Source organism: Lagopus muta, chromosome 6 (assembly GCF_023343835.1).
Source record: "Lagopus muta isolate bLagMut1 chromosome 6, bLagMut1 primary, whole genome shotgun sequence".
NCBI classification, from domain to species: Eukaryota; Metazoa; Chordata; class Aves; order Galliformes; family Phasianidae; genus Lagopus; species Lagopus muta.
In genome coordinates, this window is record NC_064438.1 from 53,023,546 (window position 1) to 53,037,730 (window position 14,185).

The 14,185-nt window shown below is 39.1% G+C and overlaps 2 protein-coding genes and 1 non-coding gene across 7 annotated transcripts in view; 2 read left to right on the forward strand and 1 right to left on the reverse strand.

Moving 5' to 3' along the window:
• The window catches only part of WDR89 (WD repeat domain 89), a 320,794-nt gene that overhangs the window by 180,129 nt on the left and 126,480 nt on the right, over nt 1-14,185 (forward strand). The window lies entirely within an intron of this gene.
• SYNE2 (spectrin repeat containing nuclear envelope protein 2) overlaps nt 1-14,185 on the reverse strand; it is a 172,108-nt gene that overhangs the window by 98,026 nt on the left and 59,897 nt on the right. For 2 of the 4 annotated variants that reach the window (XM_048948676.1, XM_048948674.1), the window contains 14 exons: nt 12,976-13,176; nt 12,094-12,259; nt 11,389-11,501; nt 10,039-10,238; nt 9,552-9,671; nt 9,180-9,465; nt 8,193-8,362; nt 6,161-6,470; nt 5,545-5,709; nt 4,336-4,680; nt 3,724-3,858; nt 3,058-3,201; nt 1,682-1,834; nt 204-359 (listed from right to left, as the gene is read on the reverse strand). In XM_048948676.1, coding sequence (XP_048804633.1) covers nt 204-359; nt 1,682-1,834; nt 3,058-3,201; nt 3,724-3,858; nt 4,336-4,680; nt 5,545-5,709; nt 6,161-6,470; nt 8,193-8,362; nt 9,180-9,465; nt 9,552-9,671; nt 10,039-10,238; nt 11,389-11,501; nt 12,094-12,259; nt 12,976-13,176 — 2,664 coding nt within the window. The remainder of the gene's footprint in view (nt 1-203; nt 360-1,681; nt 1,835-3,057; nt 3,202-3,723; nt 3,859-4,335; nt 4,681-5,544; nt 5,710-6,160; nt 6,471-8,192; nt 8,363-9,179; nt 9,466-9,551; nt 9,672-10,038; nt 10,239-11,388; nt 11,502-12,093; nt 12,260-12,975; nt 13,177-14,185) is intronic. The other 2 variants (XM_048948675.1, XM_048948673.1) reach the window with 2 other exon arrangements.
• TRNAL-CAG (transfer RNA leucine (anticodon CAG)) lies at nt 10,295-10,377 on the forward strand. The gene has a single exon. It is a non-coding gene; the product is annotated as a tRNA-Leu (tRNA).

Consider the following 14,185-nt stretch of genomic DNA (forward strand, 5'->3'; position numbering starts at 1 on the left):
CAGTACAAAAGATGGCATTCATGTGGACATATTTGCAATTAAGGCACAGTGTTTGTAGATTACCTGTTATGCAACTGTCTAAACCACAGAGTCAAACCTCAGTCAAGATAATATGCAACAATTTTGTTCTGCCCAACTGAATCATACTTCTGTAAGTGTATTGCTACATTAACAGTGAGGAATGGGCTTTGCAATTTCCATACCTCCAGCTCTTTCAGTTGCTCATTTATAAGCACAATATCCAGCTCAGCCACTTCATTTTTCAGCTCATTGACCTTTTGTTCCTCCTCAAAATACTCAGTGTTTACTTGCACTCCAGGAAATAGTTCCTTCTCATCAACCCCTGCTGCACCTTCCTTCTGCAATGCAAAACAGTACATTTATTTCTGAAGAACTCCTAAAATGGTAAGTTTTCTGCTTGCAATGCTTGGCTTCATATGTTTAAGCCATGACTAAATCCTGCTCTTGCTTCCTCCTAGGAAGCCCTCCCATCACTACCACCCACCTCTGCAGTCATTCTGGCCTGTAAGCACTGTTCAATTAGCTAAGAAATCTCCATGAAAGTTTGAAACTCTGACATCTCCTCCCTCAAGTAACATCTTCCTTGCACCCTCTTCAGCCTACTGATAACTCAAATTCATAGGTCTATCTACCCTGTCTTCCCCTTCCCTGCTGTACACACACATGGGTCTTTTTAGCCTCTCACACTCATCTGGACATACAGATACACAGATGGTGTCAGTCTCCCTGCACATTGCTTTTAATGTTTTCCATAGTTTTTCAGCTCATCAGGTGGTGAGAGACAGAGGAAAAATTGAGAATGCAGAGGAATGAAGGTTGCTACATGGGCTATTCTTCAGGAATAAACTCAGGGCTCTGCTACTCACTGTTCACAGTGCAGGCCTGTGGGAAACTGTCAATAATGGGGATACATGCCAAATATGATTCTGGCTTCTGTCCACGGTGTAGTCCAAAATCTATATCCTGTTTTCTTATCCGGACATGCAGATTTCTTCAGGAAGCCAGCATAACCTACTGCCCTTTCCCTATGCAAAGTCCCAAATACGACTTGCCAATGGAAAGGCAGACTTGCCTATAGATTTAACAACAAAGACTGGAACTGGTTTCATCTTGAACTTTAAGGACAGGGTGAACAAGAAACAATAATCTCAGGGAATTCTCAGTAAGGCTATTTGTGCTGAAACACCATTATTCTTAAACAAGAATACACTTAGTGATGCCATTTATTAAAGTACCTTATTATTCATTCAACTTCTTAATTAATTCTTCTTTCTCTATTTTCTTTTGGATTTCAGCTTTCTGATCTCCCTTCCTTATGATGGCAAAGACTATCACAGCTGACTACAGTAACACAGAACCTTGTAGCAAACATCAACTTAAAGAGAAGGCCTATGTATAAAATACTGATTGTGATGGTTAGGAAAACCAACACTGCTCTTTTGAACAGATCCACTGGAAAAAAAAATAAAAGAAGTGTTGCTAGTATTTCAGATAAAGTTCAAAATACTGTGGACATGAAGTTGAATTACACACAATGAGCTTGATTTCTCTGTGACAGTAATTACTTCTTTAGTTATAACACAACTTCAGCTGGAGCCCTCTGTAACAAAAATCCAATAACTCTGACAAGTGCAACTTGAAATACCAGAATCTGTTTTACCTCATGGGTAGAGACTGGGGGGTCAGATTCCAGACCATTTGTCTCAGCTGTTACAGGTGTCAGGACTCGACTCTTCAAGCACACGCTCTGTTGAACCTGCTCCTCATCTTCTGTGTAGGATGGATTCTTGACATCAGCAGGTTTCTCCTTTTGCTGTAAAAATGGTACTAATAAAGAAGCAAGTAACAAAAAAGCCCTAATCAAATGTACTGAGTAGTAATTACAATACTTGAGAAGCATATTTATGAAGCCCACACTTATAGGTGAATTAGAAAAGCCACAATTACATCTCTTAAATTTTTGTGTACAAGGTTATGGCAAAGAAAACCACTTAGAAGAAGCAGTGCTGAATTTTTATTATAACTTTTGGGAAAAATTATAGATTGCAAGTGGTCTACCTGTGATCTACGCTGTTCATGTTTCTAAGCAAGACCTTAAACTGTGTACCCCTGGATGCTGTCTCAAATGCATTTTTTAAAGGCTTAGGCTTTTCCAATCTTGCACTGCACTGTAGACAGTCTGTGGTTAGGCACATAACCAGCTACCAGGCAGGATATTCACAGCCACGTATACACAAAATAAGGAATGGAAAATACTTACAGCACATCACGATGGAGAGCACATAATTGGCAATTTATTTGTGCTGCAGGGATACCTAGGCTATTGGCTACAGGTCAGATAGGATATGTACTGAAAGCAGTCCATCCACAACCCAGAACGAGCTAATTTATCCCAATTCTCAGCAAGTTCATGAATGCACACTGTGCTCCATTTTGTCATGGCTACACTGCCTTGAGCATCTCGTGCTGTTTGCTAAAACAAAAAGCCTGAAAAACACCTTGCTCCATCAGCTATATAACAACTCTTCAGGGAGGTAATGATGGCAACAAGACCCCTGGATTAGCTCTTTATCTCCAACGAGAACACAGTTCTTCCCACACATCATAGCTCCAGCTCTATTTTGTCAAAATTCCTCCTTTATCGTGGTGCACAAAAGAGAACACAGCATTTCAAATGCAACCTCATACATGCAAAGTAAAGAAGAAATCTAAATAAATGAAAGAGGCTCAAGCAAAATAACAGTATTCAAACAAAATGGTTTAAAGGCATCACAATACAGACAAGTGATTTGGAATATCATGTCTTCAGAAAGCCACTTTGTGGCAGCTCACAGTAACAAAACAATCCCTCCATGCAAATTTTAATCTTACAAGAAAGGATTCTGAAATTTAATGCATATTTAATCTGCGTATTCCATACATCAGGTAAGAATATCAGGTTTTTACTATTTATTAGTAGTATCATCCCCTTTGCAACGAGACTGTATACATACACCCTCAAATTCAATCACCTTCTTTAATTTCATGTCTGATTACCTTCACTGGACTTGTTTCCCTTCTTATTTCATCACTTCCAATACCAGTGTCATCCTGATGCCTTTCCAGATCTGCTCTGTCCAGAAGGTTCTCTTGGACTCCATCACATCTATCCATAGCTGGGCTCTCTTTATCAGCTTCCTCCTGGTTTGAAAAACACAACATGTTTACAACCAGTAGAAGTTGCAGTCCAAAATTCAAGCTTACCAAAGAACACTGCGCTCCATAATCTTCCTACCTGCTCTTCAGTTTAGCTTAATGAATGGAGGTAACCTGAACACAGTTTCTTGGGGAAACTTGCTCAGATCAGTCTGCCAGGATCTTATGAAACAGTTTCTATTTCTACTGCTCCAGAAATTTCTCTATGGGCAGTTATTTCAATGGTCACCTCTCTGCCTGCAGCTGCTACTGATGGATGGTCAGAGCAATGAGGGAGTTCGCCAGACTCCTCCTTCAGCTTTCCACAGATGAAGTTATTTATGGTGTAATTATTCTGAGGTGATCTAGAGACCAGCAGTTCCAGATTAGTGACCTCTCACAATATACTTTGTGCCTGTATCCTTCATATCTCTGTATGACCATAAATTTTAAGGAATTAAGGCACTGCCACTGAACAGACACACATATATTCACACTGACATCTATTAAAACATATTAGACAGGTACCTGAGCAGTTTGGCTGTATCTGTCCTTTCCTTCATGGATAGTTTGTAATGGGCTGTCTGACAACACCCTGCTTTCTTCCAAAAGAGAACCATTTTGCTTCTCCTTCTCCAATACACTCCCAACTACAACTTGACCCTGAGAGAAACAATATAACACAAAAGCTGTTTTACTGCAAATATACTTTAATATTTAAAAAGTGAATCTATTTTTAAAATGTAAACAAACAGGAAAAAATATTGTATTGCAGCTGTTAGCAATTCTTAACTGTATATGAGAAACTCTTTAAGTTCTGAAATTACTGCAAAAGAAAGGACTAAGATTTTTTGGCAGAGGCACATCTGTAATTTTCCTGTCTACACACTTTTCCCCCACAAAGGAAGCTTTATCTAATTGCACGCAGATTGTGCTTGAATTGAAAGTTGCAGTTTTGAATAGATAGTAGGATGCAATGGGGGGATAGAACGTAGGATGCAATATACAAAAGGCAAATACAAATATAATAAGTATACAAATATAACCAAGATACAAAAGGCAACATACAAAAGGCATTTGAGACCCATGCCTCTTTTGAACCAGTTCTCCACTGCCATTATTGTCAGGAAAAATACTCACAGTAGGCATTTCCAAACACTCCCTTAACTCTGCTGTTGTGGTGCCCTCTTCTGCAGCAATAGGAGTATCTGAAATGATCTGCATCTCCCTCTTCAGCTTATTCTCCATCTGTACTCCATCCGTGAGATCATCTTTTAACTCAAGGGCTTCACTGAAAATATTTTCTTTCTTTTGCTTGACATTTTCAAGTTTTTCTTCAAGACTCCTATGTTCACTCTGAAGTGCTTCAATTTCATCCTCAATAAACTTCTGTCCTGGTGAAGAAGTGTTTTGTTTAACAGTTTCTGCTAAAATCAAAATCTTCTTCAACGTGTCTTCAAATTGACAAAGAGGTGCTTGTTGTTCCTTTGAACAGGAAGAAAACATGCTGTTGAAACATATATTCACTCAATACACTTAACGCTAAGATCAAAAGTCAGTCACAAAAATCATAAATATTTACTGTGAACAACAAACTAAGCTGAGAAGTACAGGAAGTCCTACTTGCTGCAGAAAATCAAATACTAAAATTTAGTAAGCCATATCTTTTTACAAGCAGTGATCATCTGAAGCAATATGCATTAAGACAACGATAAAACAATCAGGCAGAATTCCGTGAGGTGCACAGTGACCCAGTCAAGTTTTAAGAACATAATTCCTACCTCTCTTACTGCTCAATTTTGAATTTGTTAGAGGTATGGCAATTTCTGGAGGTAGAGGAATAGCAGTGATCAATATCTGAGCTACAGTTTCAGCTTTTTGTACCTATGCTCACAGCTACAAGACTGTTTTCAGGCCCACCAAACTGCAGGAGAATGTCTACCTGCCTGTGAAAGATGCTTCTTACAACTGAACTTAGCTCACTGACACTCACATAAACCTTCTCTTGCTAATTTGAAGACACATACTAACACCAAATTTGACAATCTCTTTCTTCATCATGCCCCCATAAATCTACAACCAACCAAATTAAGTCTACGTGCTTGACATGAGGACAATTCTACCTTCTGTTTAATTGACAGTAAAAGCCCATTAAGAGTGGACCTTCATTAAGGGCAATTTCAGGTCTATATTTACCTTGATGAAAGGAATACAACACCTACTTAATGGTTTCAAAGTGTTTCTTGGTTCTTCAGTTTGATCCTCTCTTATCTTTTATAAATCAGAAGATCTCTACAAACACCCAGGGGATGGACTTACTTTCTCCATGATGCAAAACCTGTAACATACCTGTGATTTCAATTCTTTTTGCTCAGTGGATGGTTGTTCCACTGTTGGACTCACACCATCAGCAAGCTTTTCGGAAACAGTTTTTAGCTCTGTGTTCAAGCCTGTCACCATATCCTGAAACTGCTGGTGCTCTTGAACGTGTCTTTCCAAGGTCTCCACTGCAGCCTAAAAATCAAGGAGTTTCTAGGATTAGACCAACATTAACTGACACACGAGGACCCAAACTGGGTGAAAACAGTAACAAACAGCATCCAGAAAGTCATTTGTTCTTCTAAAAGGAGAAAACAATTTTGCGACCTTGAGACTTCTAGGAATGGATACTTCATATCAAAGCTATCAGAATCTGCTGGCAAAGCTATAAACTATTATCTTCACACTTGTCTTGCTCTCATTTGATTAAATGTTTTTTCTTCTGCAAATGGAAGTGAAAACTATGAACTCGTGCTCTTTTTCCAATGGTAAGAGAGAGAAAGGAGTCCCCTGCCCCTTTACAAAGCAATTTTCACCACATCTAGTCTTACTCATCAAATTGTCAGTTGAATGAGACCTATAGGCAAACAGTAAGATAGACTTCTTACACCAACATTCTCATAAGAACACAGAGTAGGGTTCCAACCTGTAGCTGGCTGAGCAGATTTTCATGCTGGTGTTTTAATTCCAACCACGATTCCTCTGTGAAGCAGGGATTCTCAGCAAAGCTCTGTACGTGATCGTGGCTTTCTAACTCATTAAACTGAGAAGTTAGATCTTCTGCTTTCTGCAAGAGTTTGGTGTAACTTGCCAACTGAGCTTGCTTCTCCAGCAAACCAGGCTGAAGGGCAAAATCCATCTCCTGTTCCTGTTTCTTCAGTTCAATTAGAGCCAGTCTCAGATCTTCTTTGCTTTGCTCATACTGTTCCCTGTTGAACAGAAGTTGCTCTTGAGGGCTAAGAAAAATATACTGGTTTTAATATTAAAATATTTTGCATTTATTACTTAAAAAATGAAAAATTACAGTCAAGTCAATCATTAGAATGAACACCAGCATACCGAATACTTTTCTTCAGATTTTAAATTAATGATCAACTTTAGGCTGGAATTTTCAAAGGTATGAAAATGAAAGACACTGAAGTTAGTGCAGTTGAAGTGGACCTAAATAGAAGACAAGTGACTAACCCTCTTACATGTGCCTTAAATTGTAACCCACAAACCCATAGTTTCTACTGTCTGAGGTAAGATGCTCATGCTCTGTATTTTCAGCTCTTTATTCCACCACAAGTCCTGTTTCAAAACTACAGTAAGACTATACATATTTTTCCTTTAAAAACATCTTCAGACAGCCTCCTGAAAGGGAATGTTCTGTAGAAGTGAAACATTGCTTTGGTCAAGGTGGAGGTGGTGGGGGAGAGTTTCAGATCTACAGACCATAAGAACAGCATACACAGTAAGGACTGTGCTGTCACAATCCAGTCACCTTGACATTAGATTTTGATTTGTTTGCTCTCCAAATACCCACTATGATCAACCAAAGGTGAACGGGTTATACTTGTCCACAGAAAATACTCAACTAAAATCAGTGGGGCAAAAGGCCATTAATCAACAGTTATACTCTCACATTTAGTGATGAAGCTACAATATTTTCCAGATGGAACTTAAATGCCAACATTTGAAAATATGATCCCACACAAAAAAAAAATCCAAACAAATAAAATCTGGTTACTATTCTACAAAGTACAGCAGGGAAAATGACAATAAAAGTAAAGCTTCAGTGCTTGGGTTTTTTTTTTGTCTCAAGATTCATAGTTTTGGGTCAATCAGAAATAGAGCATAGCCTCCCAGACATCACTGTCTTAAATTCGGTGTTCCCATTTCATGCTGCTGGATGTATCACATCTGCTATCCACAGGCCTAATCCTGCAAGGTCCTGAACATCTCTTCAGATCTGCTGAGCACCTCAACTCCAGTCTTTAATGCACTGTGAAGAGGGTGTCTGCATTTTGTTAAGTTGGATCTAATACAGCCACTGATCTTTCTGAATGCCACTTGTACTGCTTGTACTGAGTGTTTAATAACAGAAGGCAACTGAATACTCTGAAGAGTACTTGTTTCTAATAGTTCATTCCCTGGTAATTTTTAAAAGTATACAGTAGGCCTGCACTAGCTCCGTTTATCTCAACAGCAAATTTCCCAGTGATTTTACTGAACTGCTCTAACATTCAAGGACGTTACAGCAGACAAACACCTTGAAATTGCCTTCAACTGCAAAATCACAACTTCAGTTTGTTTTCACCACGCACTTGGAACCATGTGACATGTTTAAAGGATCTATTTGGTTATCAGGCACACTCAGCTCCCTTTGCTGACTTCCTATGAACAGACTTTGGCAGAAAATAACTTGCAGCAAGAACAGCTGCCACAGCCAAGAAAGTGTCTCAGCCAACCAGAATAATCCAGACTTTAAAACTCTACTTTAAAAATTCCAGCCTGCTGGATCTACATCAAACTCTGCCTTTGAATCAGGTATGCACAAAAGTAGATCACAGCTCTGCTGAGGAGGATGCCTGGGGCACTAAGCCAAGCTCACAACATAGGGAAGGGCCACCACAGGTCTAAATCAGTGCACCCTCCTCACTATAAGAACAAGATCCATATTACACTTGGCAAATTACCTTCTGTATGCAGTGGCTAACTGACAGATCCTTTCCCACTGGTTCTGGAGGTCAGAAAGAGTCTGCTGAATCTCTGGCTCCTTAATTTTGTCATTTCTCATTAACATTTCTCCTACAGGTACTATGTTCTGTATTTTGGCATCTCCGGCATCTTTGAGAGCCATGATTTCCTGTATTAAACAAGAAGCAGTACAAATACAACAATCTTGGGTTACAGAATAAAAGGTATTACCAACAAAGTCTTTTACTCTTGATTTCAAGAAAAAAGAATTCGCCTTCTAATATATCACATAACAAATACATTAACAGACAGATGATCTAATTTAGAAAGTTTGGGATATGATAGCTCAGATTTATTAGTTATTCTCTACATGACAAAATTTAACCACTACTGGTCTGACACAGTAAAAGAACCCAAATCTCAGGGAGATACATTTATCACAATACTATCCCTTCCACAGTAAGAAAAATGTAAATACAAACAGCCTCTTTTCTGGCTATTCTGTTAGGAGCCTCTTAGGTTCTCAGAAAGAAGACAACAGAGAGGACACGGGGGCCTAAGAGAATCACTCAGTGAAAAAACAGAGCAGCCCAATCCAACAACACTGTAGCACACCCAAGAATCTACACATTTTGCAGAGGCTCTCTGGATGCCTCAGCCACATTACTGACCTCCCTCTCCATCTCTGGAGTAGTTTATGATGGAAAGGTGGATGGCCACCAGCACACCTCCCTAGCTATGAATTCAGTCTTACTCCATCTAGAGGTGTAGCAGCAAATCTCCTCTAACGTGCTTTATGAACTATTCAAAAAAAAAACTGAAAAAGGGCAAAACAAGAAGAAAACACTCCCACAAACTCACACACCAAGCAAGTCACAAAACACAAGCAATCAGCAGTGGTAGCATATTTTATAATGTATTGACTCATCAAGCATTTGCTTTATAGTAAGTGCAAGCTGTGTAGTGCAATGGGAATAACACGATACCTTTATCTGATTAATCCTTCTGTCTGGTGGCAACTCACTTTCCTGTGAGCTCAGATTATTAATAGCCTTCTCAAGTTTTTTGATCCAACTAGACATATCCTGGGCAAGTTCTTTGAAATGTTCATCCACTGCAAGTCCCTGAGTATTTCCTGCCATCTCACTTACATTTGTCGTTAGTGCTTGATATCTACTAACGAGATCACTGGTTTCTGAAATGATTTCATCTTCTGTCAGCCCAGTCTCCCTCAAGGAATTTGCTAGCTGAGCCAAGGAATCAAATGGTTCTCTGAAAGTACAAGAAATGAATAAACATCTATTTCTCATAACAACACAGGGCAATCTTCTTTAGGTAGAGCTCAAAGACAACAATACCTCTGCATTAATAATGTCTTATACAGGTTTTCAAGTTTCGTCTCATCTTTTTTGATCTCATGCAGTTTTTCTTCTTGAGTGGTGAGCCATTTTTCTAAGACAGTGCTGCTTTCTTGAAGGCTAAAGAGAGAAGAAATATGAGTGCAGGTCAAAATAAGAGGCGTTACACAAGTAAAACCTGCTGACAATGCTGTCTTCCTGAGAAGCACAAACACCAAGCACCTGATCAAGCTTAAATCTTAGCTTATGGATAGTTTTAAGTACCCTGGTTCATGTCACTGAAACATGCAAGCACGTGCTCCCATGAAATACATCACTGTATGCTCCTATGTGACACTGATTCTACTATGCAGAGAAACATCACAAGAGGAATATAACAAAGCACTCAGTAAAATTTCATTAAATCGTCACTCACTATGGCTGTTTAATAATTAATCCTTTTCTATCACTTGCGATTACAATGTCAGAATTGACACTAATTCCATACCTATTGAGCTGCTGGAGAGAAGTACCAAGTTCCTTTTCCCGTTTCTGACACTTGGATATCAGCCTTTGTAGCTCTGCTTCTTGATCTCTCACACGGCTGCTAAGTTGGTTAATGCTTGCTTTGGGCAAATAATGCTTCACTTTATTCAGCAGAGTCTTAACCTCTTGGATATCTCCATCTTTCCCTTCAGAAGTGAAGTGCTGAATGAAAGCACAAACGTGTTGGTGAAAGTTGCTATTGCACAACAGCTCTCACAGTCAGGATGGCCGAGCGGTCTAAGGCGCTGCGTTCAGGTCGCAGTCTCCCCTGGAGGCGTGGGTTCGAATCCCACTTCTGACAAGTTGCTACTTTTTTTTTCATGATGGTGAGGTGAGGCACTGTTACGGGTTACCCAGATAAGTTGTTGATGCCCCATCCCACCCCAAGGTGCTCAAAACACAGGTTGGACAGGGCTCCAGGCAACCTGACCTAGTGAAAGATACCCCTGCCCATGGTGGGAGCCTTGACCTGACCTAGATGGTCTTCAACAGTGCCTTTCTGACCCAAACCATTCAGTGGTTCTAGGATATTTAAGCTTCAAGAGTACTTTGACCCCAGTTATCACCAACATGTCCTACATTCCTCTTTCTGACAATGACTCTCTGTTATTCATACAGTTTTCTGATTATTTTACTTTCAATTGGAGGAAATAAAGCCAACAACTTGGATTTCATTCACTGTGGCAAAACAAGTCAGAAATAGGCAAAAGTAACATTCAAATCTAGCACTGACATCACTACGTCTTCTTTTGTTAAGCTGTGATTGCTTCTTGCCCATGGTGCATTTTTGTCTCTTTTCTATTGTTACTGTCTGATCCAGAGTAAAAATTCATAACAAAGTGAATTCAAGTTTCCCACATTATAACCCAGTATAGGTCAGAATTTCATTTTAACCTCTACAGAATCATAGCTTCATCAAGGTTGGAAAAGACCTCTAAGATCATCTAGTTGAACTGTCAGCCAATCCCTGACCATGCCCACTAAGCCATTCCCTGTCATATCCCATGACACATTTGACTTTCTGCATCTTTGCACACTGAACTGTGCACTTAGGGTCCACTGACTTACATTAAGTAATGTCCTGTCTCTTACATGACCAACTCTGAGTTGAATTTGAACTATATTATTCAATTTTAACTCAGATTTACTTTCCACTTATTGTCCCAATATTTCATGTTGCATTAAATGCTCTTCGGGCCTGAAGTTACAAATCACATTATGTGAATTCACTTCCCAGAATAATCTCCTGTGTAAGAAAGTAAAAGTTCAAGGTGAACCAGCAATAGAAATTAAGAGTATTTTAATACTTTACCTTTAGTTTCTGCAGTTTTTCTTCCAGCATCTGTTTTGTTTCTGAGGGGTCAAAGCAGTCCTTCAAAGACAGCTGAGTGCTGCTGAACCAATCATTAAAATTCTTGCACTGACCTGAAAAAGACATTCCAATTTCCTTCATTAATTGTACTCTGAAAAAAAAACAATCCAAATCCCTATTTAACATGAACATTTCAAGACAATTAATAATAGCGTTTATCAGTGCTGCTGTCAGAGGCTGTTTTTCACTACACACAATGTGAAAGAAAATGCTTTAATTAATACTTCTTTTTACTCAACATTTATTGACAATAAACATAGCTATATAATGGGGAAAGGATGGTCCACCAGTCACAGCAGTTTCAGTAAATAAGACCTGGAATAGCACATTATGAATTGTTCTCCTTTCCACACAAACAAATATTACTCATCTGACAATGAGATTACTTTTGTATCTAAATTAAAAATAATTGGAAAAAGTGAATATGTTTTATTTTTTTAATACATTTTAAATGAAATGTTTTGACATTCGTTCCTGAATTTTGTTGGAAACAGAAGCCATTTTTGTCCAAATCCTTATCTTGGTACTTTGGCAATAAATTTGTTTTTGACAATGAACCAAACTCAAATAATTTTGCAACAAAACTGATCCAGTGGATACCTACAAACTGAGAAAGCTACCTAAATGTGAAACGTGTTCACTTACGATTCAAAACACCAATAAAGTGGTCCTGAAACACGTGTTTTTTCTTGTTAAACAAATCGGTGACACATTTAAGCTGCTTATTCAATTCATCCACATCGGGACAATCCGTCTCTTCTTGGAGTAACGTCACATGATGTTTTTGTTGCAGAATTTTCTGATGTATCTCCTAATGTTAAAAAAGAGCAGATGTTTGCTGTACAGCTGCCTTATTACCAATCACAGATTTTTACAACATGGTTTGTTCCTGCTTGTACGTCAAAATAGTTTCTTAATGTGCACTGACAGTAAGAAAGCATTCAGTAGGTAGAAATAAGCACTGAACTCTACTTGAGTCGTGTGTTTACATCTCTATGCATAGATAATCACACTGCTGTGTGTATTTTTCATCACACAGACATGTGAGAGGCATCATAAGACAGTATGTTCCAGAGCACATAATACCTAGAACCAATAATGCCTTAGCTGCCATATGCACTATTCCATTCCTAAACGTTTTAGGCTGCCTGTAAAGTCCCTGCGGACAGAAAGATGACTTCAGGATAACCAGGAGATGAACTATTGGAATAAAGAATTAAATAATTAATTTCCTTATTCCAATAGCTGTGAAGACACAACCCAGTACCACCACATCTGCTTCAACATACCTTTGCAATACACTGCTGGAATTTTTACCACTAACCATTTTCAGTAGCTGCAAGGGTTAACTAACTACATCTGATAACATCCAGTGAAAATGGGTTTTTATGTCATGTTTCCATCATCTTTAGGAAGTATTCCAGTGAAGTTCTTCTCTTGAGTTACTTTACCAACTTACCACAGGTACATAGAAACAATTAACAAAATTGTAGAAGATGTGTAAAAGATTAATTGGTGGCACACTACCTCCAATTTAGTAAAGATCTCTAAGGTGTCAGAAGGAGATAAAGCTTTTAAAAGCGATTCAGTCATTCCAATCTGTGTCTTGGCCAGATCAAGATCTCCTTTCAGCTCTGCTGTATTCACACTGAGTTCACTGGTACGCCGCTTCGTTGTCAAAAGGTCTTTTATTAACTCCATTTTTTGCACAATAGATGATCTGATAACCTTCACATTAGAAATAAAAAAAAATAATGTCAGAAGTTAGAGTAGACTGATTTCCTATCATGCTGCAGAACTGCACAATAGACATAGAAAGCAATTACATGAGCTGCAGTCCAGACACTTTAACCACAGTTTGTTCCCTCCCACCCCACAAATGGAACAATAATACAGTAAGGAGGAATGATCTCTGTTTATCTTCATTAGTGATGCATGTACTGATTTGCCACCAAATTTATTTGTTGGTGTACTCCAGCGTTGACCCTCAGCTGAATAAAAGCCTTACATGCCTTTCAGCTGCCAGGGTAAAGAGAACCCCAGATCCCTTGTGCGACTCGTCTTCCTGCAGAAATCCCAGTGGGGATTTCCCACGCTGACTCTAAAAACAGGCAAGGAGAGCAGAGGTGGGGAAGTCTGGCCCAAGGCTAACAACTAAGGGGAACAACCCTTCCCTTAAAGCTTCTGCAGATTGGCATGAGACACCAACTGAATGGAATCACAGCTACATCATAGCCCCCATCCCAGGGGGCTGAGCATGTCTGGTGCTCTTGAGGAATATACTGCATGCAGTTGCTACTCCAGTCCTAAGCATTTCTGATCACTTTACTCAATGAAACTCCTCTGACTTCACTGTCTGTTGAGGATAAATGCACAAATAGCCAAACTAAGTCAAGCTCAACACACATCTGACAGGGAGCAGAAGCCTAAGGAATCTTGGTCTCAAACAGTGGAGAAGGACTTATTCTTTGATGCGTGATGTTAACACAAAAAGACAAATGTTTCCTTGTGAAATCCCAAAGGAAAAAATAACATAACAAACACCCTTAGTAAAAACCTACACACACACATAAAGGTACAGTTTAAAATAGACCAGCAACATGCTGTGTTGATGGGATCCACAGAGGGATAACAAAGTCCCTCTGTGCCATGCTCTTTGCCAATAGGAAAAAACGACATGCTGGCATTTTTAGGCAGGACTGCAGAACAGTTGGAGCAGGTCTGAGCCCATAAAAGG